The sequence below is a fragment of the Bos mutus genome, chromosome 29 (genome assembly GCF_027580195.1).
Source record: "Bos mutus isolate GX-2022 chromosome 29, NWIPB_WYAK_1.1, whole genome shotgun sequence".
NCBI classification, from domain to species: Eukaryota; Metazoa; Chordata; class Mammalia; order Artiodactyla; family Bovidae; genus Bos; species Bos mutus.
Window position 1 is genome coordinate 25,722,926 of NC_091645.1, and position 23,570 is coordinate 25,746,495.

The 23,570-nt window shown below is 44.8% G+C and overlaps 1 protein-coding gene across 2 annotated transcripts; it reads left to right on the forward strand.

The window, feature by feature from the left end:
- Positions 1 to 14,058: 14,058 nt before the first annotated feature.
- On the forward strand, positions 14,059 to 16,766 carry LOC138986213 (serum amyloid A protein). Of its 2 annotated transcripts, none has more exons than XM_070365014.1 (3): positions 14,059 to 14,146; positions 15,975 to 16,113; positions 16,507 to 16,766. In XM_070365014.1, the coding sequence occupies exons 1-3, from the start codon at positions 14,059 to 14,061 to the stop codon at positions 16,670 to 16,672; spliced, it is 393 nt and encodes a 130-aa protein (XP_070221115.1). In that variant the 3' UTR covers positions 16,673 to 16,766. The 2 variants fall into 2 exon arrangements, with proteins under 2 accessions (XP_070221115.1, XP_070221116.1); XM_070365015.1 differs by having other exon boundaries at positions 15,975 to 16,121; positions 16,629 to 16,755.
- Positions 16,767 to 23,570: the final 6,804 nt, after the last annotated feature.

The following is a 23,570-nucleotide window of genomic DNA, read 5'->3' on the forward strand; positions in this document are numbered from 1 at the left end:
TTAAGACAACACAGCTGACTTCTTTTTTGGAGATTAAAAAGTACAGGAAACGCAAACAATTTAAAAGTCCAGTTGCCTTATGTGACTATTTTTAAAAACCTCTTCCAAGGACCAATTTAAACTTAAATTAACAGAAACCATGTCTGTCTCATCATGTTTATACCTATAGTGCTTATCACGCTCTTTGGTGAATAACAGGTACTCTTTCATGACTTTATTCATTTTACAGGTACTTTCTGAGTTGTTCCTATATGTGCTGGATGTCCCTAGCCCCATAATGTTTATACTGTAGTAATCAGTAAATCGGAGAAGGCAATGGCACCCCACTCCAGTACTCTTACCTGGAAAATCCCATGGACGGAGGAGACTGGTAGGCTGCCATCTATGGGATCGCACAGAGTCGCACACGACTGAGCGACTTCACTTTCACTTTTCACTTTCATGCATTGGAGAAGGAAATGGCAACCCACTCCAGTGTTCTTGCCTGGAGAATCCCAGGGACGGGGGAGCCTGGTGGGCTGCCGTCCATGGGGTCGCACAGAGTCGGACATGACTAAAGCGACTTAGCAGCAGCAGCAATCAGTAAATATGTATATAATACAAATAGTGACATCTCTCATTATTTAAATCTAATCCATCCCTGACAGTGTGTTGGTTGGAAAGCAGTAGTTTTTTGGAGGGTCAGGGGTAGTAAAATTTTGAATATCAAGTATCTTAATTATTTTACAAGAGAAAACATATTAATCTTTTAAATAAATAAAAATTAACTAAAAATAGCTAATTTTTTACAGATAATATCAGAAATATTTGAAAATCTGTTTAACAATCTATCAAGGATACCTATACAATAGAAGGCAAAACAGCAATTGCCTAATTATTTAAAAATTAAAGAGCCCATTAGTGGGTGTCTTGTGCGAAATCTACACTAATACTTTAGAAACTTGGACATGAATCCTGTTTTCTTTGTGTATTGTGACAAATATGCCTATAAATTGTAAAAATTAAAAGATTTGTTAAAGATTATATAAATAATTTTGCATAATAAAGTATACAGGAATGTTGGTGACAGAATAAGTGGAAAAAAAATACACATCTAAGATTCATTTCTTTCCAAATCCAAGGAGCTGGGTGACAGTCTTTTCTACCTGCACTGGAAATTCTGTATATAGACGGTTGTAAACAATGGTCTGAAGTTATAGACGATGCAATTATTGAAACACACACAGGCATGTCAAATGGATGTTTGTTTATATTGCCTTCACTTTCTATCACCCTCATAATACGAAACTATGCTAGCAGTAAAATTTTTGAATGGATATTAATGTTTAATGTGACTTGATCACTCACTGGAAATGGGTGTCACTGTTTTCTTCAGGATCCAAGTTTGGCCTTAGATAGTGATATGAACACACACCACACACATTATATGCCGGAGAGACAGCCAAGTATCTGGGAATAAATGCAGGTAGATCAGTGTGTTCAGTGGTGGAAGCTTGTGGAAGTTTATTTCCAAACACTTCCATTTTTCAGTGAAATAGGGAGCAAAGTCATCAACTAAGAGGAGAATGGAGGACGAGGTATTGAAAGTTCAGGATAGAGGTCTAGGAGATGTCTAGGAGACTGCACAGGGAACGAGCTAGGAAGTGTAGTGGATTGCAAGGCAGCTCGAGGTTAATGACCATGAATTGAAAGTGAGACTTGTCACCGTGGTTGTGTGTTTTTCTCTGAGCACATTCAGTTGCCAAAGTACAGACCTGAAGTAAGTGGGGAGTGGGATATCACCACTCATTAAATACTTGCTGAGTTACTGAATGAATTAATGCATGCAAATGTCAAAGGAGGAATCACTTGAAGATGAGGGAGTGGGCCTTACTGGTGGTCCAGGGGTTAAGACTCCGTGTTTCCACTTCAGGGGAGCATGGGATCAATCTCTGGTTGGGGAACTAAGGTCCCGCTGCTGCTAAGTCACTTCAGCTGTGTCCGACTCTGTGTGACCCCATAGATGGCTCTGCCCATGCATGATCAAAGAATAAAATAAAGATTAGGGAGGGTTAAAGGATAGAGGGAGAGCATTAAAAAGGGAGGGTGACTGAAAGTGAAAGATGGGCATAACATATACGCCAAGATCCAAGACTCCGTTAGGACCACTAAGGATGTGGTTGCCCTGGTGTAGTAGAAGCAGATCTTTCTCTGATAATGAAAGGAAAGGAGAGAGGATGAGGAAGATGTATTTTGAGATGGAGGACAGAGAACTGAGGAAAACCAGGAACACCTTTCCTTTACCCATCGCTCATCACTCTCTGCCTATTTGCATTTCTGAGTTTGGCAGCAGAGCACAAAACCTAGGGGTAGGGACCTAGGTCTGCCTTCCTGGCCATCTGCTGTATCTCTAACACTTAGTGCAGCACCACCCCCATAACAAGTTTGTTTTTATTGACTAAATCAATGAGTTTATGAAAGAGGAGACTGGTAGAGGTCATGTGAAGGTGGAGTTTGGAAATTAGGAAGAATGGAAAAGCTTTGAAACAATGATATACATGGTATAGGATCAGTCATTTAGAGATGAATATGGACATTGTGTATATGTAGTGAAATCCCAGCCTACTTGAATGGCTGAACTTACTGTCAAAATATATATCCAGAAAGCAAACACTCTCCAGCTTCATCCTATTATTCTGCACCATCAACTGGATTATTGTGATGAAACCCTAACTGGCTTCCATATTTCCACCCTTGTTCTTCAATATAGCAACCAGACTTAAAAAACAAGACCAATCATGTCTCTCTCTGCTCAAGAGGATCTTGGTTTCACCCACAGCTGAAGCCAAAGCCCTGCAATGGCTTTCTGCTCTGTCTCACTCACACCTCATGACTTAGGTCTCTCCTCTCACTTGCTTCCCTCTGTCCACCACACTGGTCTTTTAATCTTTAAGCCCTCCAGGCACATTTCACCCTAAGGGCTTGGTTCTTTTCATCTGAACATTCTTTCTCCCGGATATTTGCATATTGGGATTTTGGCAAGAGCAAGATCTTAGATTTCAGGATGTGGGAAGGTTCAGTACAATCAATGTCATTAAGAGTGTTGGCAGCAATAAAAAGGAATGCATTTGAGTCAGTTCTAATGAGGTGAATGAACCTAGAGCCTATTATACAGAGTGAAGTAAGTCAGAAAGAAAAAAACAAATATCATATATTGACACATATATATGGAATCTAGAAGGATGGTACTGATGAATCTGTTCACAGAGCAGCAATGGAGACTCAGACACGGAGAACAGACTTATGGACAAGGGTGGGGAAGAAGAGGGAGAGGGCGAGATAAATGGAGAGAGTAGCATAGAAGTAAATACATCAACATATGTAAATAGATAGCCAATGGGAATTTGCTGTGTGACTCAGGGAACTCAAACTGGGGCTCTGTAATAACCTAGGGGGTGGGGATGGGCAGGAGGTGGGAGGGAGACTCAAGAGGGGGGGACATAGGTACACCTATGGTTAATTCATGTCGATGAATGACAGAAATCAAAGCAATATTGCAAACCAATCATCAATCAATTAAAAATAAATAAAAAAAATTTTTAAAGAGTATTGGCAGCAAATATGTAGAAATGGGCATTGTGAGTGACATGAGATCTATCAGCAAATATGATGGAGCCATACTTTGTCCCCAAACATTGCTAATCAGATTGTCTATTTCAGAAGCATCCTGTGAGCATTTTAAGTATGCAGATTCCTGGGCCAGAATCTTGAAGGTTCTGATTCAGCAAGTTTGGGGTAGACTTTAGGAATGCCTATGTCAAATCTCCCTGTTTTGGAAATCACTTATGTAGATAACATTGGTAAAGCTGGAGAGAGAGTAGGAAAGACTAGGACTTAGGAGAAAACACTCCAAAGTACATGGGGCGTAAAATCTGTGGAAATGACAGTGAAGGAGAAAAAAGGATGGAGCCCCTTCTTTCCAATTCTATTGTTCAGGATTGCAGGAGGTGTGCCCCATGGAAGATGGTGACAATAAAGCAGAATCGACATGGGGAAGGCAAGTTTCAGGATTTTGTAATGGGGAAAGGAAACAGGCAAAAATAAAGGGGAGTACTCTCCACAGAGCCTTCTTGCCCAGGGCTCAGAGGAAGGGTAGGAAGAGTGTAAAGAGGTCTGAGGCTCTTTGCTCAAGGAGCGCATAGTTTTTGTGATGTGAAAACAGGGATGGGAGAACAGGGGTAAAGGAAATAGCAGTTTAGACAACTGTTTAGTGACAGCAGGCCAGGATCATTTACTGCTTTGGGCTGATGGAGGTGCCGTGCCATGGAAGGCAGATACTTATGAGCTCATAGGAAACCACCTCCCATCGCCCCCCAAAGTGCAAAAGGACTGTAAAATGAAACAATGGGGATGCCTTTCTGATCTCCCCCTCCTCCTATTAACAGAAGTTCTAGAGCAGGGTTTCCCCATCCTCTGGGATCTAATGCCTCATCATCTGAGGTGGAGCTGATGTAACAAAAATAGAAATAAAGTGCATGATAAATGTAATACGCTTGAATTATCCTGAAACCACCACCACCCTGCCCTGGTCCACGGAAAAATTGTCTTTCATGAAACTGGTCCCTGGTGCCAAAAAGATGGGGGACCATTGTTCTAGAGAGAATGGAGCAACAGAGGAGGAAGATAGAAAAGAGAGATCAGTGAGGGTAGGTAAGGTATACTCCCAACACATGAAACACTTATAAGTAAGAAGCTGGTCTTTCAAACTGACACACAGTATTCAAGCTTGGTGTCCATAGGTCTGATCGGCCAGGTGTTTCTACCTTTTGAGATCTCTGATTACTGGGAAGGGGATCCCAATTTTCTCCTTAGGACAAGGGTGCTTTGTTTATCTATGAATTCATCTTTTTTAGAGTCACAGTCAATTCATTCTTTCTCACATGTATACCAGATCTCCTGGGAATGTCTCTCCTTTACTCATTAAGAAAAAATCCACTTCCATAGAAATAAACTTATCTACAAAACAGAAATAGAGTTACAGATGTAGAAAACAAACTTATGGTTACCACGGGGTAGAGGTGCATGCGTGCTTAGTCGCTCAGTCGTGTCCGACTCTGTGACCCTGCAGACTGTAGCCCACCAGGTTCCTCCGTCCATGGGATTCTCCAGACAAGAATACTGGAGTGGGTTGCCATTTGCTACCCCAGGGGATCTTTCCAACCCAGGGATCGAACCCAGGTCTGCCACGTTGCAGGTGGGTTCTTTACTGTCTAAGCCACCAGGGAAGCCCAAGAATACTGGAGTGGATAGTCTGTCCCTTCTCCAGGGGGTCTTCCTGACCTCGGAATCAAAATAGGGTCTCCTGTCCTGCAGGCAGATTCTTTACCAGCTGAGCTACTAGGGAAGCCCAGGGATAGAGGTGGGGAGGGATAAATTGGGAGACTGGGACTGACATATAAACACTACTGTATATGAAATGGATAACTAATAAGGACTTATTAATAGCACGGGCTTGCCAGGTGGCGCTCGTGGTAAAGAACCCTCCCGCCAATGCAGGAGACATAAGAGATGTGGTTAGATCCTTGGGTCAGTAAGATCCCCTGGAGGAGAGCAGAGCAACCCACTCTAGTATTCTTGTCTGGAGAATCCCATGGACAGAGGAGCATAGTGGGCTACAGTCCATGGGGTCATAAAGCATCAGACATGATTCAAGGTACTTCGCACACACACACACACACACGTAACACAGGGAACTCACCTCAGTACTCTGTAATGACCTATATGGGGAAAGAATCTTTTAAAGAGTGGATGTATGTGTGACTGATTCACTTTACTGTACACCTGAAACTAACACAACATTGTAAATCACCTATCCTCCAATAAATTATTTAAAAATGAAACAGTCCACTTCCAAACTTCTTTCTATGGAGAAGCTTTGTGTATGTGTGTGTGTGTGTGTGTGTGTGAAGTCGCTCAGTCGTGTCCAACTCTTTGCGACCCCGTGGACTGTAGCCCGCCAGGATCCTCTGTCCATGGGATTCTCCAGGCAAGAATACTGGAGTGGGTTGCCATTTCCTTCTCCATGGGATCTTCCCAACCCAGGGATCGAACCTGGGTCTCTCTCCTGCATTGCAGGCAGACGCTTTATCCTCTGAGCCACCAGGGAAGCCATAGAGAAGCTTTAGAGACTATAAATGGCTCACTCAAGTACCAAAACCAAGTATACACACAATGCCTTGGTCAATGCTCTTTCTACTCCAGCCCCTTGCCCCCATACCTGAGCAGTGCTCTCTTCTGAGGAGTGGTGTACCTCTTAAAAATATGAAAGATAAGTTACAGTAATTCCAGGCTGGATGATTTGGTTTGGGAGAACACCACTGGACACAGCGACCTCAGCTTCAGACAGCAGAAACCAGAACTTTGCCCTTTCTATTTCCCATGCTTATCTCTGATAGAAAGTCTCATTACAAAACACCAGTATACCTTCCCAGTACAGATTGTGACACAGAGTTCCCATCACAGACCCTAAAACCCAGCCACCTGGGCTTGGAAGCAGCATTAAGAGCCAAGCCGTGGATTTGGGCACACCTAGAATGACTTCTACTCTGTCAGATACTCATACTGTGGAAGAGTGTTTACTGACCTGGAGAAGCATAATTAACATCTAAGGGGAAAAAAGTGAAATAGAATATGATCCCATGTTTGTTAAAAGACATTCTCTCAGTGTGAAACAGAACCTAGGAATTTGCACATCAAACAATATCTGTGCTTCTAGGTAGTGGTAAATGTTCATCTTATTCTGGGTTTTTAGAATTTCTACAATGGCATGTTCATTCTTTTATTCATTCATCCAACCTTCAATGCAACAGCCACTACGCTAGATGTTGGGCACATGTTGCAGGGAGAGGGGACAAGAAATAACCAGATCCAGGCTATGCCTTCATGAAAATGAGACTTGTAATTGGGGGAAATGATTATACATGCATAGAGAGAAAGCTCTTATTTATTTGATTATAAAATCAGTTAGATTCCAATTAATAAAAGGGAAAGATTATGTACAAAAAGTATAGTGAAAGAAAAGGGAAGGCAAGGTGTCACTAATCACCATAAAATTATCTCCTCCCAAGGAACAACAGTCCTCAGATGCTAACTTCATTACTCATTCCCATCCTGTCTGCCTTAAAATTCATAAAATGAAGAATAGTTCAGCTGCTAGAGGAAACTGCCCCTTTATTTCCTCCAGCCAGCGGGCTCTCCATTACTGCAGTAGGGAAGATGGGGGAAATTATTTTCTTCCTGTTTCTTCTACTTAGCAAGCTCACCATTACACATGTAAAAAGACCACCGATTTAATTAAGGATATGGACTCCTAATTCTGTTTGGTGTGCGTCCCTTCTTGCCAAGCCCACAAACTCTCATGAAGAGAGAACACGTTCCTACTAGCATAGAATCTGCTTTTTCCAGGCACCAGGAACTTCCCATTCGAACCTGTCTGTACTTAATTCTGAGTCTCTTCCCCCAAAGGCTGCTGCTGGCTGAGGCTATTGCTCTTCTGAAGCCTCCTGGTCTCTAACTGATGGAATGGGTCAAGATAAAGGATAGGTATTGAGGAACATGCTGGGATTATGTCACCAGCCCACCATCAGCAACAGGCCACGCTGAGAGTCAGCAACTGATGCTGTCTCTTCATACAACGTACAAAAAAGGCTCTGATTGTGTTTTAAGATACTTTATTTTCTTTCTTTTTAAACACTTGCAAAAGGGAGTACTGAGTTACCGACAATTCAAAACCCCAAATCTCTTATGGAATTGTGCAGTACTGGTGAAATCAAGAACTCATTTGGGGAGGGGAAATTTTGATGTTGTTGTTTTTATTGAAGTAGAGTTGATTTACAATATTGCACTAATTTCTGGTATATAGCAACATGATTCTGTTATATACCAACATGATTCTGTTATATACATATATATATATATTTTATGCATATATATACAATCTTTTTTGTATTCTTTTCCATTATGGTTTATTATGGGATATTGAATATGGTTCCCTGTGCTATACAGTAGGACCTTGTTGTTTATTTTATATATAGTAGTTGTTGTTGTTTATTCACCAAGTTATGTCCAACTCTGCTACCTCGTGGACTATACACTGCCAGGCTCCTCCGTCCATGGGACTCCCCAAGCAATTATTCTGGAGTGGGTTGCCATTTCCTTCTCCAGGGGATCTTCCTTACCACTGAGCCAACAGGGAAACCCCAAATATAGCAGTGTGTATCTGCTAATCCCAAACTCCTAATTTATCCCTTCCCCCCACCCCTCTTTCTCCTTTGGTAACTAGGTTTCTTTTCTATATCTGTGAGTCCATTTATATTTTGTAAATAAATTCATTTGTGTCATAGTTTAGATTTCACACATAAGTGATGAGAGGGGAAATTTTTTAAGTCCCAATAATTCATCTTATTTTTAGTTTAAGTTTCAAGTGTTTAACACTAAGTACATCTTATGAATCATATTAAACCTTCTGTACTTGCTAGTCTCTTCAAATATCTAGGTTATTAAACATGTTTTTCAATTTTATAAAATAGAAAAATTTTAATTCTAGATGAACAATAAAAATGTTATTTCAAAAAGAGACTCCTTTCTCTTCTATATTCATTGCCAGGAAAATCTAACATGACATATACTGATTATGATTGAACAAAGTCGAACTTTTACATTTACTGGAAGAATCTGCCACAATATGATTAATTAGCAAAATACTTGTTTAGCTCCCTGTGTCCTAAATATCCTGGAACTCCCTGGTTTCCCTTAGTCTTTCTTCTGGAAACATGATTTACAACACAGTGGTTCAATAAACAAAAAAGTACATCCAGTTCCAAGTGATTGGCTCTGAAATTTACTTTGGACCAAGTTGATTCTCAGCCTAAACAGAGACTCACATCTCTCTTGCACAAAGTGTCTTTTCATACCCGCAGCAGTGCATGCTTGGTAGACTTGCTAGATGGGCACACTGCCCAAAGTAGAGCCCCTACTTTTCCGAAGCCCCCGGCCTGCTTCAGGAGCTCCAGGCTCCTACGCCAAGAACCAGCCCCTATGCCAAGAGTCAGCTGAAAGTGTTCAAACTAGCCAACAGTTACTCCCAGGGATGAGGAACTTGCAGCAAGGAGACTCCAGGTCGGAAGAGAAGCTGGGACAGGTGTCACTCAAAGAAAGACTAGGGGCAATGATGACGTGAGCTTCTGCTTGGCATACCTGCCCCTCTTGGCACACAGAGGTGCCCACCTCCAGGATGTGTACCCTTGAAAAAGGCCTGGAATTAGCAGCATTTGGACAAGGGAGAGGGTCTCAAGATCAAGGAAAAATAGCCCATGGCTTCCTGTGGTCCAGTTGGCTACAGCATCTGCCAAATCTGGTTCCCAACTTCCCCTAGGACTGTCCCTTTCCCCACCTCTAATCCTGTGGGAGTCCTCAGACAGACAGGGAATCATCACTGAGGCAAGGAAATACTTTGTGTTTGCTCAGACCTTCACCCTAACCCCATCCCATCTCCAGTGAGACCTGACTTCCTTTAAGGCCTCAGGGCTAACATCTCATCCTCTTTCAACCAGGCTTCCTGCCTGGCTGACTCAAGAGGTTTCCCTTTCCACTGATAATGTGTGCAGGGTTTTTTGTTATTTTTTTTCTTTTTTTTTCCTATTTTCAACATTTTGGCCCTTTTTCCTGTTTGAAATACTTGTAACAGTAAGTTTTTTGTTTTAAAACATAGATTTTATTATTATTATTCAGGTATGGTTTATTGTTGTTCAGTCATGTCCAACTCTTTGCAACCCCATGGACTGCAGCATGCCAGGCTTCCCTGTCCTTCACCATCTCCCAGAGTTTGCTCAAACTCATGTCCGTTGAGTCAGTGATGCCATCCAACTATCTCATCTTCTGTCATCCCCTTCTCCTCCTGACTTCAATCTTTCCCAGCATCAGGATCTTTTCTAATGAGTTGGCTCTTCGCATCAAGTGGCCAAAGTATTGGAGCTTCAGCTTCAGCAGCAGTCCTTCCAATGAATATTTGGGTATGGTAAGGCCAACAGATCAGAAGGCAGCTGCCACTAAAAAGAGTGTGTTACAGATCCCTGAAGAAGGGGGCACACCACGCCAAGTGGGAAGAAGGTGACCACATGAGAAAGCTCCCAGAGGTCAGGGGACAGAAAGAGTGGGGGAAAGCATGAGCAAATGGCTTTATTGTGGTTTCTGTGGGAAGAACAGTGAAGCAGGGTGAGCAGGGTTAGCTAGTTTGAACACCTCCAGCTGGCTCTTGGCATAGGGGCTGGTTTCTGGTTGTCTACTACCTGGCTCTGGAGCAATTAGGGCAGGTAGACAGACACCCAGAGTGTGAGAGCCCCTTAAAGGAGGTGGTTGAGGTATGACTGACTTGGTTGGTTTCCATAGAAAAGGCTCACTCACAGGTTAGTTTACTATTACAGGTTACTTTACTGATCTCTAAGAATTGGCTACCTCTGGAAAAAGCAGTCCCTCCAGGGTCACAGAGTCCCCAGAATGTGAAAGCATCAAAAACACAGATACAGAACAGAATAATGCAATTAACACAACTTCTGAGGCACCCTTGGAATGACTCAGGCCTCCTGCTGCTATCAAATGAGCCAGACTGTATGAGGCCCTTGCCAGTGGATGTTGGAGCCTTGCTTGGCTTGCTTTGTCATGTTAAAATCCCTGGAATCTCGCTTCTTTGACCTAACTGTCTCTAGTCTCAGTCAACCCAGCAGTCCATTCTTCCCTCTCTGCAGAGTGGTCAAGAATCTAGTGACCTCTCCATGGCAGGTTCTGCTATGTTCTAGAGTTCTCATCAGATAAGTACAAGTGCCTCCTTTTTTCTCAACTTTTACACATTTTTGCCCCCAGCCTGCCTCTCCACAATCACAACCCAGACAGTACACTCTCTAACTCCTCCACCTCCTGCTTGTATCCATCCCAGGGAAACCTTCACTCCCCAGTGTGTTCCATTCACTATTCACACTCCTCTTTCCCTGGCCTGCTCCCTACCTCAAGTAACAAACCTGTTCCTGGACACCACAGAGTGCTGGCCACACTGCTCGCACTGGTGCAGGGAGGATGAAAGAGCATGCCTACTGGGTCCTCACCTTCTCGGTCCCATCTCGCGTGAATCATCCCCAGGTGTGGCCCAACACCATTTTAACATTCCCCTTAGGATGGTGAAGCAGGGGATGGTGCACACACTTCTCCGTGGGCACCCATTACTTGATGTGAAATTATTTCATCCAGACCCGGGGGGAGAAGGATCTTTAAAGCTGTGAGGATTCCCTTCCCTGATGCTTATTTTGAACATAACTGGCACTACAAACAGCTCTCAGTTCTCACGGCCCCAGGGATGCCCTCTGACCTGAAGACACAGACACAGCATTCAGAATTGTCTCCCCACTTGGGCTAAATCTCAAGCTCATGCAACTCAGAGACTAGGGCATGTCCCCTCTTGGCTCTTATTTTTTAATTGGCATCATTATTCATGGTCCTTCATTCATCCATAAAGAATAAATCTGTTGGGTTCCTAAAAAAATTCCCCTGGGAATTTTTGATTAGCACTGAACTGAATTTATATATTAACCCAAGGAGAACTGACATCTTTACTAACATCCTCTCCATGAACATGACATTCCCACATCTCCACTTTTTATCCCTTAACAAACTTAAATTTGTTCTATAAATATTGGTGTATTTTTAAAGCTTTTTGCCTAGATAGTTAATGCTTTGATGCTATTTTGTGTTGTATTTTTTAGCTGTTAAAAATTAGTGTAGAGAAATACAATTGATTTTTTTATGTGAAACATGGCAATCTCACTGAATTCTCTGAAAGGTTTTGTTATGCACACGTGTTCAGTCATATTCAAGTCTTTGCAACCCCATGGACTGTGGCCCACCAGCCTCCTCTGTCCACTTTATGCTGATGGATTTTCTATGTAAAAGGTTGTATCATCTTGAAATAATGATGGTTTCATTTCTTCTCTTTCATTTCTTACCCTCCTCCTGTTTCTTGTCTTAGCAATGGGTCCTCCAGGAGAATGTGAAATTAGTTGATCTGAAGAGGAATCCATGTCTTATCCTTGGCCTTCTTGAGAATGCACCTGAAGGTTTTTTTTTTACACATAATATTTGCTGTAGAGCAATGATTCTCAAACTGTTTGGCCTTAAGGTCCCATCATACTCTTAAAAATTATTGAAGACCTCAAAGAACTTTTATTTATGGAAACTCTATCAGGATTTATCACACTAGAATGAAAAAAATGTTAAAGAATATTGAAACACAATAATATATCATTCATGATATTATGAAGTTTTATGAAAACTTCATAAAAAGTTAATTTATGAAAAACTATTTGCAGAGTGTCTAATAAATGGTCAAATAAGTAAAGATAATAATAAATCCATTATGTTAACATAAATAATATATTTTAATGAAAACAATCTTTTTCCAAAACAAAAAAATGATAACAAATATAGTAAGTTTACATTAAAAATTAAAAAAAAATCTGACTTAATCAAAGATATCTGGGTTCTCACATCTGACCCTGCACTCAATCTGTCATAATACATTATTTGGATTGAAGTATGAACCCAAGTAAGGTGAAAAAAATTCAACCTTACACAGAAACATAGATGGAAAAGGGCAGAGCATTTTAACAGAGTTTTAAGATAATTCAAGCTATTCTTTGATATGATACCAAAACTTGACAAGTGGTAGTTTCTTAAAGGTCAGTTGAATGCAGAAATCTAAAAGTGTATCAATAAACATTTCACACCCAGTACATTCATGAGAAAATGAGAATGAAAAAGGAAAAGATTATTACTGTTGAATATTATTGTGAAAATAGTTCTGATATCATAGACTCCCCCTGAAAGGGTCGTAAGAGATCCTCAGGTTTGCAGAGAAAACACTGTGACAACTGCTGCTATAGATTATTGACTTAACCTTTATCAAGTTGAAAAGGTTCTCTTATTTTATTATACTTAAAAAAAATCATTAGTAAGTGTTGACTGTTATGAAACGCATGGCTGAGAGACTGAGAGGGCTTTCTGTGCCCTGGAACTGACAGCTCAGCACTGGTGCACGGAGCAGTGGAAGGAGCTCAGGGCACCCATGAGGTTCCCTGGGGCTGGTCTGTCGGTTTTGAAGCTCAAGGGCTTTGGACATGAGCTCAAAGGATTTAGTTTCTAGCAGGGACCATCCTGAGGAAATGACCAGGAAAGCAAGGTGCAGGCTGGAGGCGTCATCCCTAACCACACACCTTCCAGCAGCCTGGAGGCCGCCATCTTGGAGCGCTGCAGCCCAGGGTCCCTGCCTCAGTCTCTCCACTGCTGACAGGACAGCCGTCTTCCCCATAGTGGTCACCAGGCAGATCAGGCCTCCATCATTTCCTCAGGCTTGCACAACCAGGGAAATGACCTGTGGATGAGGACAGCCATTGGTGTCCGGTAAGTCACCCTTTGCAGATATGTAGGAGAAATGACCTGCAGGGACTCTCCCCGGGCGCCAGACCAGCTGTTCTCCTCACCCCTGTCCCTCCCAGGGATGGCTCAGAATAAATACAGCCACCTCTCCGCAGCAGGCACGGACCAGTGCTCTCCTCCACTGGGGATCAGGTGAGGAACCACTTCAAGGAGCCATTTCTTTGAAAACTCTTACTTTAAAACATAATTTTTCTGATTTCTCTTTCCCCTATATATGGTCAGTCCTGGCAGACTGGTTCATGGGAAATGCTTTTTGATTAACAAAAGGCTGCTTTAGTAAGACACAGCTTGGACCCAACGGTCCTCTTCTTCCATCAAAGCTATCTGGTTGACCTCTTAGACAGTCTTGGGTTCAGGGCTGGTGGATTCAGAATTGAGGGTGTGAGGCTGCGAGTAAGGTCCTACTGCAGTGTGCCTAGTAGGACCACTGAGAGTCTAGTAGAGATGAACAGCCAGGCTCTCCTCGACATACAAACCCCAGGCAGAGGGGGTGCGAGGCTTGTCCGTGTCTCCCTGACCCTCTCCTCTCCTTTCAGCACAATGAAGCTCTTCACAGGCCTCATTCTCTGCTCCTTGGTGCTGGGAGTCCACAGCCAGTGGATGTCCTTCCTTGGTGAGGCTTATGAAGGTAAGGCCAATGGAGGGGCAATGGCATTCTTGGGCCTCTAGGCTTCACCCTAAACACCCCTGAGGGTTGGAGCTGCGGTCCTAGGAGGTGTTCCCATATGTGGTAGAATGTGCCAGGTGTTGGGGGAGTTTTTTTCAGAGAGTTTGAAAAGCACAGGATTTATGTCCATCAGGTACTAGAGAAAGAACGCGCATCATTTCCAGCTGAAATAGCAGTTTGAGTGGAAGGCACAAAAGAATTCTGAAATGGAACGAACTTTCCCTCAGACCAATTGCACGAAGTAGGGTGAAAGCGGTCCATCTGTTCTCCTCTCCTGTCTTTCCATCCCTGCCCCTCCCTCCCTCCCTTCCTCTCTTCCTTCCTTCCATTTCCTAGTTGGACAATTCAGAGACCTTCAGAACACCTTGTCGGTCCTTCCTATACTCAGTGACACCGTCCCTGCTTTAGTCTATTTCCTACCCTTTCCTAGCTGTTAAACTTACAAAAAATAAAGGTGTGTGTATGTGTGGGATGGGGGGGGGCACCTAATATCATATGAAAGCCTCCACCAGGAACTCAGCCCTTTCACACAAATCAAGTGACCCACTCTCTTGCTCTGCCCAGGGCTGGGGAGTTTTCCAGGACACTAGCAGCACTAACTGGGCCAGTTCCACGAAGACAGGGGCAGTTCTGGTCAAGCTGGGACAGTTGGTCACCTACTTACCTGCAGAAAACCTCCTTGAGGGGGCATCTTCCTCCACCAAAAGGGGAGAAAACCGAGGCTTAGAGCATCCGAGTCCATCGCCCAGGGACTGAGTGCCCGTCAGCAGGTGGCAGGACAGAGGTGGGAACCCAGCTGTGTTTGAGGCCAAGGCTCTCACCGAGTAGACTTCTCCCAGCACCACTTCCTCAAGCTGGGGGCTGAGCAATCTTGGCTGCAGTTTGGAGTCACCTGGGGGGCCATGAAAACTATTGCTGCCTGAGACCAGCCCAGAGATGGGGAGGTGATTGGCTTGGGCTGTGAGGGCTCAGGGGACTTTCAGTGTCTCCCCAGATGATTGGAAAGTGCAGCCAGGCTGAGGAAAAGACCCACTGCCTCAAGCAGCCCACATCATCAGTACCGTCCACTGGAGAGTTCTCAGGATTCCGCTTCACTCACCTAACAGGCAGGGAATCAAGTCACAGTTGATCCTTTCTTGAGGCAGAAACACATTTCTTAGGTGTCAGAGCAGAGGAGCTGTATGTCTGCCCCTTCTCAGAATCTGTCTCGCATGTCACCTCCTCACTCACCCACGTGCCCTGGAGCTTATCCTATGCAGCTTTGTCTACAACAGTGGTTCTGGACCCAGGGCAACTTTGTGTCCTGGGGACGTTTGGTGATGTTTGGGTGCATTTTCGGTTGTCACACTGGGGAATAGTTTGAGAGGTCAAGGATGCTGTTAGACATGTTATAATATCCAGGACAGCCCTGAACAGCAACAATGTACCTGGTCTCAAATTTCAATAGAATGCTGTTGAGGAATCCTGTCCTGTAATAACTCTCTCTGTCCTTAAACATATCAGGTAGAGCCCTCATTGACATGCAGCAGAGACAGCATCACAGGGGTCAGACAAACAGGTCCCACAACTGTAGCCCCTCCCCAACCCCACCCCAATGACTCTCATTCCAGTACCAGGAGCAGGCAACTGGGCATAAGGAATGCTCTTCTCACCCTACGGCATCCGTGGTGCTATGACCACAGGCTGAAACCGAGTTGGTGGAAGATGTTTCATTCCTTGATTCTTCTGTAAGCTGTGTTACCGTTTTCTCTCCCCTGATAATCCTTACTCCACGTGCTTTGCTTTCCAGGGGCTAAAGACATGTGGAGAGCCTACTCTGACATGAGAGAAGCCAACTACAAGGGTGCAGACAAATACTTCCACGCCCGCGGAAACTATGACGCTGCCCAAAGAGGACCGGGGGGTGCCTGGGCTGCTAAAGTGATCAGGTACCAAGGTCCCTGGGGATGCAGGGACGGGTGAGCAGAGCTTGGCTGCTTAGGACAACCTGGAGAGGCTAAGCCTTGGAGAACTTTCCAGTAAGGCTGTGGGCCCTCCTACTATTAAATACCCTCCAGTGCCCAGTGTGAGGTCTGAGGGGCTGAAGAGCAGAGCAAGGCTGGTGAGACCGGCGACTCTCCACCCTCCCTCTATGGGTGCTGTTCACCCAACATACAGGGGATTGTGCTGAGGTGGTAGTGCCTGGGGACCTCAGGGTTGTAGCCCCTCTTTCCTTGGCTCCTCTCAGAGTCATTGATCCCTTGGAAAGAGGAGAGATGGGAGGGGTGAGGCTGTGGCTCATAGTCCTGGATTAATCCCCTCCCTGCCCTCCTCCTTTCCAGTGATGCCAGAGAAAATATTCAGAGATTCACAGACCCTCTGTTTAAGGGTACGACCAGTGGCCAGGGTCAGGAGGACTCGAGGGCCGACCAGGCTGCCAACGAATGGGGCCGGAGCGGCAAAGACCCCAACCACTTCAGACCTGCTGGCCTGCCTGACAAGTACTGAGCTGCCTCTCCCTCTGCTCAGGAGATGGGGATGTGAGTCCCCAAGGGCAGGGACGCTGACCTAGAGAGTTCTCTGTCCTCAGAAGGCAGCAGATCTAATAAATGCTCAAGAGATGGAATACTGAGACTGTGTGTCATTCTTGGTATAAGGACATCCTGTTAGTTCCAGGACTGATGGCCGGACACCAACATGAAGGCTGAGCTTGTGCCTTCAGACGTGTGTTTGGTTCTGGCACACAATCTCAGCATCATTCAGGACAGACGCCCTCTCCAGCCTTCCCTAATCAGACCCGCTCCCTCTCCAGGCCCCTCTGGTGACACGGGGGCCATTTCCAGGCCATTCTCAGTCAGGCCTTCTCACTCCCTGCAGTTGTGTCCTGTCCCCTTCACTGTCATGGGGTCTAGTCCCCTGGCCTGTCCTCGGTGCTCTCTGTGTGGGGCATGGACACAGCCCTAGGAGGAGTGGACAGTGGAATCCTGCTCCAGAAACTGCCACCTTGATCTCCTGTTCATTTCTCAGCAGCTCTTAGAAACCCATCTATGAACCAGCTTCTTTCTGTGCCATTCGGAACTCCCTCCAGCACTGTTTCCTGCTAGTTTATATTTTCTGGTCTTATTTGAAGCCTAAATGAAGACATCGAGCCTCCTCGCTTGTGAATGTTTCCTCATAGCTTCTTATTTTAACTAGCTTACTTGCAGAAATATTAGTGGGCAGAGAGCAGGACAGAGAGTCTACTTCTGTAAGTGAGTGTCCAGAAACCAGTTAGTGATTTATAAGGGGAAATTTTCAAACAAGGTATTATTAACTGGTTGTAGGATTAACTACTAAGAGATTAAGAAATACAGAAAGCTGAGGTTTTGATCTTGTTGGGAAGCCTGTAGCCCATGGGAAGGCTGATAAAGATTGCTGGTGTCCCAATCCAAAGCTGACAAGTAAGATGTCCCCCCTGTACCCATGAAGCTTGGTATGGAACCACTCAGGGGTGCAGTTGAACTCACTGGGCATGCAGCTGCGGTTTCCTGTGAACTCACCTTAAGGCAGCACACATGGGGCAGGGTTAGAAGGCCTCTGAGCTCCCTGGAAGCCAGCCGTGGAAAGGGCAGTGCTTCGGACTGAATGTGTCCCCCCTCCCCAATTTCTATGTTGAAGCCCAACTCCTAATGGAGCTGTTCAGATCAAAGAAGTAAATAAGGTTAAATGAGGTCATAAGTGTGGAAGCCTGGGCTGGAAGGATTAGGATCCTTATAATGTTAGAGACGTCAGAGAGCTAGCTTTCTCTTTCTCCTGTAAAGACACAACAAGATGGTGTCCATCCACTGACCAAGAAGAGAGCTCCCACCAGGGACCAAGTTGGTTTGCAATTTGGTCCTGGACTTTCCAGCCTGCAGATGTGTGAGGAATGAAGTTCTCTGGTTGAAGCCACCTAGTCTGTGGTATTAATGTATTGTTAGGGAGACAGAATGTTGCTGAACACCTTGGGAATCCAGCTGTGAGGCCACAGCAATTGCTGGGAAACTTCAGTGGCTGGGAATAACATAAAACTCCAGAGTGCCAGTGGGTGTCCTGTGCGTGAGGAGCTGGATGGAAGGAAGGACACGGGACCTGGAAGAGATGGCGGTAAATCCTACTTGTCCCTCCAGAGCCCTCTACTGACAGATTAACATCAGGCCCAGTTGGCATGGGAGAAATGTTGCCTCAAACTGGAAACAATCCAAATGCCCATCAAATGAAGAGTGGGTAAACAAACTGTGACATGTCTGTACAATGGACTTCTATTCAGCAATAAAGGGGACAGAATAAACACGACTGTTTCTCAAATTATATTGAGAAGAAGACTTCCACAAGAGTGTATACTTTATACGAAGTTCATGAACAGGTTAAAAAAACTGATATTTAATGATAAAGAAGAGTAGTTGCCTCTGGAGGCAGAGGGGATAGCCTGGGAGGGGCTGAGAGGGAGTTTCTGAAATGATGGAAACCTTCAAAATCTCTTGAGGATGTGGGTTACATAGGTGATTGATTTGCCAAACTCATTGACAGGTGAATTAAGACGTGTGAAATTCATTGTATGGAAGTTGTACTTTTCTCTCAGTCCATTCAATCTGCTATAACAAAATATCATTAATCGAGTGCCTTATAATCAACAGAAATTTATTCCTCACAGTTCATGAGGATGTGAAGGCCAAGATCAAGGTGCTAGAAGGTTGTGTCTGGTGAGACTCTACTTCCTTGTTCATAGATGGCCGTCTTATTCCTGTCTTCTCATGTGGCAGGAAGGCAAGGGAGCTCTCTGGGGTCTGTATTATAAGGGCACTAATCCCACTCATTAAGGCTCCACTCTCGTGACCTAATCACCTCCCAAACTCTCTACCTTCAAATACCATCACATTAGGAATTAGGGTTAAACCTATGGGTTTTAGGGGGACAGAAACTATAGCAACAACTTAAACATAACAATTATTAAATAGAAAATGCATCCCCAGTAAATAAATGTCATATATTATAATAATTAAAAATGCGGATGTATAACTAAATTAGTAAAATATATATTGTGAAGCATTTAGGAATATAAAAGTAAATCTTATATGGCCTTGCCCTAAAGGGACATGTCGTCTATCTATAATCAGTGGAAAATTGCAATGAGGGAGGAGAGGGAGCATCCCGTCAAAGTAGGTTAAAGGCACAGAGCAGGCAGAAGTCTTGTACTTGGGGCTTTAAGAGGGCAAGGAAAGGAAACTGCATGAACTTTTTCATGAAGCATACATTCTGTAGTTGATTTTTCTGATGAAATCAGTAAAGTAATAAACTTAAAGATAAGTGATCTAAATCTGTTAAATAGAGATTTATCACAGGCTTGAACTAAAAATTCACTGACTTATTTATTTACTAAATCCTTTATTCAATAATTATTTAACAAATATTTGCTGTGTTTACTCTATGACAGGCCCTGGGTGAAGCTAGAATATTTCTTGTCAAAATTAGGGATGATTCCCTTTTTGGGGAGTAGATTGAATTTTGAGCTTCCCTGGTAGCTCAGGGGTTAAAGCGTCTCCCTGTGAAGTGAGAGACCCGGGTTCGATCCCTGGGTTGGGAAGATCCCCTGGAAAAGGAAATGGCCACCCACTCCAGTACTCTTGCCTGGAAAATCCCATGGACAGAGGAGCCTGGTGGGCTACAGTCCATGGGGCCGTAAAGAGTCGGACACGACTGAGCGACTTCACTTTCACTTTTACTTTCAGACTGAATTTTAATTCTTTTAGTTGTTTTGAGATGGAAATTGTGGGACATTTAAGGAAAGAGTTGTCAGAAACATTTAAATTTGTCCTTTTGGTTGAATGCAGTGGCCAAACGTATTTACACTTTTCCTGTACTGCTTTCCACCTTCTGCTTGAAGTGGATTTCTTCAAAAGTGGAAGCAGTCCTGGACCCCAGAATTGGCAAAGTTCCCCTGCGGATGGGGGGAAGGCCCCTGGATAAGGTAATCCTTCAGACACTGCACTTGGTTTAACAGGCATTGTCCCACTTAATCATTATCAGGATGATTGCTGTCTTAAGAAAATTGACCACACTGATAGGGCCAAAGTTGGTATACAAACCACGTCTCTATGACCTCAAAGCAGAGTCTATCCTCTGCCCTGTGATTATATCATCAACAGGCCTTGTGAGCAAAAGTCATGGAAGGGGACAACACCCATGTAAGAAGACTGTGATGACCCAGACCATTCTGAAATACAGATTGCAGTTACCCCTGTAGGCAAAGGTGAGGTGCAAAGGTTAGATGGAATAGTTGGTAGGAGAAGGTATATGTTCACAGCAACAGCAGCCATGTGACCAGTTGGAAAGGATTGTCTATTGTGAGTATTTCTGTAATGTGAATGTTTATATACATATATATTTCACAAATATTTTTCTTCTTCTCATCTATTCCTTTATCATCATACAGAATATGTACTGCTGCTGCTGCTGCTGCTAAGTGGCTTCAGTCGTGTCTGACCCTGTGCGACCCCATAGACGGCAGCCCACCAGGCTCCCCCATCCCTGGGATTCTCCAGGCAAGAACACTGGAGTGGGTTGCCATTTCCTTCTCCAATGCATGAAAGTGAAAAGTGAAAGTGAAGTTGCTCAGTCGTGTCCGACCCTCAGCGATCCCATGGACTGCAGCCTACCAGGCTCCTCTGTCCATGTACTAACAACAGTTAACTGTATAGCTCAGTGTTTAAGTTATAGGATTTCAAAAAGGGAGAATAACTCACTAGAAAAAGAATAAGCATAATATATTAGAAAAGCAAAAAGAGACTTTATCCTCTTTGTGGAAAAAGGTTGGTATGTTTCAGATGTATATGGAATAAGTACATCATGTACGGGAAGCTTGACTTTGCTATTGTCTTTATTCGGAATTAGCTATGGGTTAGGGAGGTGGTTACTGATGCTGAGTTGACAGGGAGTGGACTGTGATGGGTCTGAAGTTGATGTGTCAGTTTGGTTAGGCTAAATAATGTTTCCCACAACTCCTTTCTCTTTATGCTTCTACGTAAAGTGGGCATCAAGAGCCAGTTTGCACAAGATGCGGCGGTTGGAAAGGAAGCAGCAGTCCTGCTGTGTCTATGTGTGGAAGGTCGGTGCTGGGGGACCAGGACGTTCATGAGCGTTGTGGCTTCTCTCTCGGTTCATCTCATTGGCACAAGGCAGCTGCTCGGCCTACAGCTGCTCCACCTTCCCCTGACACTCCTGCGGCTTCTCTGACTCCTGGACCAGGTGGTGGTCAGCTCCATAGGAAGGGAGCCAACCTCTGCAGACCAGCAAAACCGCAGGTGCTGAGAGAGACTGACACAAGTTCTGGCTGGTTCTCATGGGCTTTATGTCACGCTCCTGAGTTCTGGCTTGTCCTGTGGGCTTCAAGCTCTAGCATCAGACAAACAGGCAACAGCCTTACAGAGACAGTCTAACCAGAACCTACAACTGTGTCCGATCAAATATATGTACATATTTACACAGTGATACAGAGAATCTTCTGTAAGTACTACTTCTCTGACTGAACCCTGGTTAATACCGAATCGCTACATGGAACTACTGACACTGCCCTGGTTTCCTGAGGAAGGCTCCCTCCGCTTTTCTTCACCTCAGCTGTGTCGTCCAAAACCCTCAGAAAAGCCAACTTGAGGGCCAGCCGCCCCTGCCTCTGATGCTTAAAGGAGTCAACAAAAAAGCAAATGATAGAGCTGGCACTGCTATAAACAGGACCATCCCTGTCTTAAAATAATGTAAGAACATGTTGAAATCCTCCTGAAATTGGTACAGCAGAAAACTTTGGATGCCAAAATGCAGGCTGCTGAGGAGGAAGACCAGCACTCTGAGTAGGATGACCACGCACAGCCTGGTCAGCTGCAGCTGCTGGGACTCACAGAGGATTCTGACCAGCAGGGCCAGGCTGGAGCTAGCAAGAACCACCAATAAGAAAATCAGTTACCCAGCAATGATGAAATCAAATACTGGACACCAATCAGTCAAAATCCCTAAAAGGAAGCCACAATATTTCTCTTCCAGAAGATTCAGCAGCAGACACAGGGCCCAGGGCTGGCACATTTGAGAGCTGATGTGTGTCTTGAGCACCAGCAGTGGTACCAGATGGGGCCCAGGATGGACAAGCAGCACTCAGGGCTAATGGTGCTGAGCAAGGTCAGGCCCTTGAGGTAGGCGAAGGTCAGCACAGCGGTGAAGCAGTTGGCGATGGAGCTGGAGACAGAGTGGAAGGAAGTGAGGAGTGTCTCCAGGAAATGTGCAGTCTGGAAGGTGAGGGAGAGGAAACCAGCCCTGCCTGGTTGAGGATGTAGAGGAGAAGGCTTTCCTGTGCACACAGAAGCCCAGGAGCCAGGGCACAATGGTGTTTCATGCCAGGACCAGGGCGGATATGAGGGCAGCAAGGTCAGGGTCGGGATCTGCATGTCTAGGGTTTGATGAAGGGCCTGGTCACTTCCATTCGTTGCTGTGGTTTTGGTCCCCTAGGCTGGGATGACTGGATCCAAGCTCAGAAACCCTACACTGTGCCCCTGGGAACACAAACAAGACGTGAGCACCTGCTGTGTGATCATTTACTCTCAAGGCCACCCTGCTAGGTGGGAGTGACTGTCCCTGTGTCACAGAGGAGAGAACCAGAGGTTTGCAGAGATTAAGGTACTTACTGAAATCTGTATAGCCATGGAAACCTGGAACTTGGATTCAAATCCAGTTCTCTCTGAGTCAAATGCCTGGGCTTTCTCTACTATAACACGAACCCTCCATTGACATGGGAGTGTTATGGAGCCCCACCTCCACCAGAACTCACTGCCCAGAGGTTATGCAAAGTCCCCAGAATTTCCTGAAGAGGACAGGTAAATGTCTGGGATAGAATCTGAGAGCCCAGGAGAGGGCCTTGGGTCAGATCATTACTTCTGTCCTGGGCCAGAAGTTTCCTCCCCGGTGCATGAAGTCAAGAGGACGTAGAGTGACTGCAGGCCACCCTCATGACTGAGAGAGGCCCATCCACTGGGGAGAAAGAAGACTGTGCTTTAGGGACATGAGACGTATGTGATCTCTTGCTAGGAGAGGTTCGAGGGTGGCCAGGCCAGGTGGGTCAGCAGTGGCTCAGTGTGTCAGCTCCATGAAGACAGGGGAGCTTTTTATATTCCCACAGTGTGTTCTCAATAAGTATTCATTCAGTGTGTGAATGAATAAATGAATGCTGCTGCTAGTGCTGCTAGGTCACTTCAGTCGTGTCCGACTCTGTGTGACCCCATAGATGGCAGCCCACCAGGCTCCCCCATCCCTGGGATCTCCAGGCAAGAGCATTGGAGTGGGTTGCCATTTCCTTCTCCAATGCAGGAAAGTGAAAAGTGAAAGTGAAGTCGCTCAGTCGTGTCCG

Coding starts and splice junctions, on each gene's coding strand:
- LOC138986213 (XM_070365014.1), top strand. CDS start 14,059: ATGAAGCTCTTCACAGGCCTCATTCTCTGCTCCTTGGTGCTGGGAGTC. Junction 14,147..15,974: donor CCTTGGTGAGGCTTATGAAG/GTAAGGCCAATG, acceptor TTTGCTTTCCAG/GGGCTAAAGACATGTGGAGA. Junction 16,114..16,506: donor TGGGCTGCTAAAGTGATCAG/GTACCAAGGTCC, acceptor CCTCCTTTCCAG/TGATGCCAGAGAAAATATTC.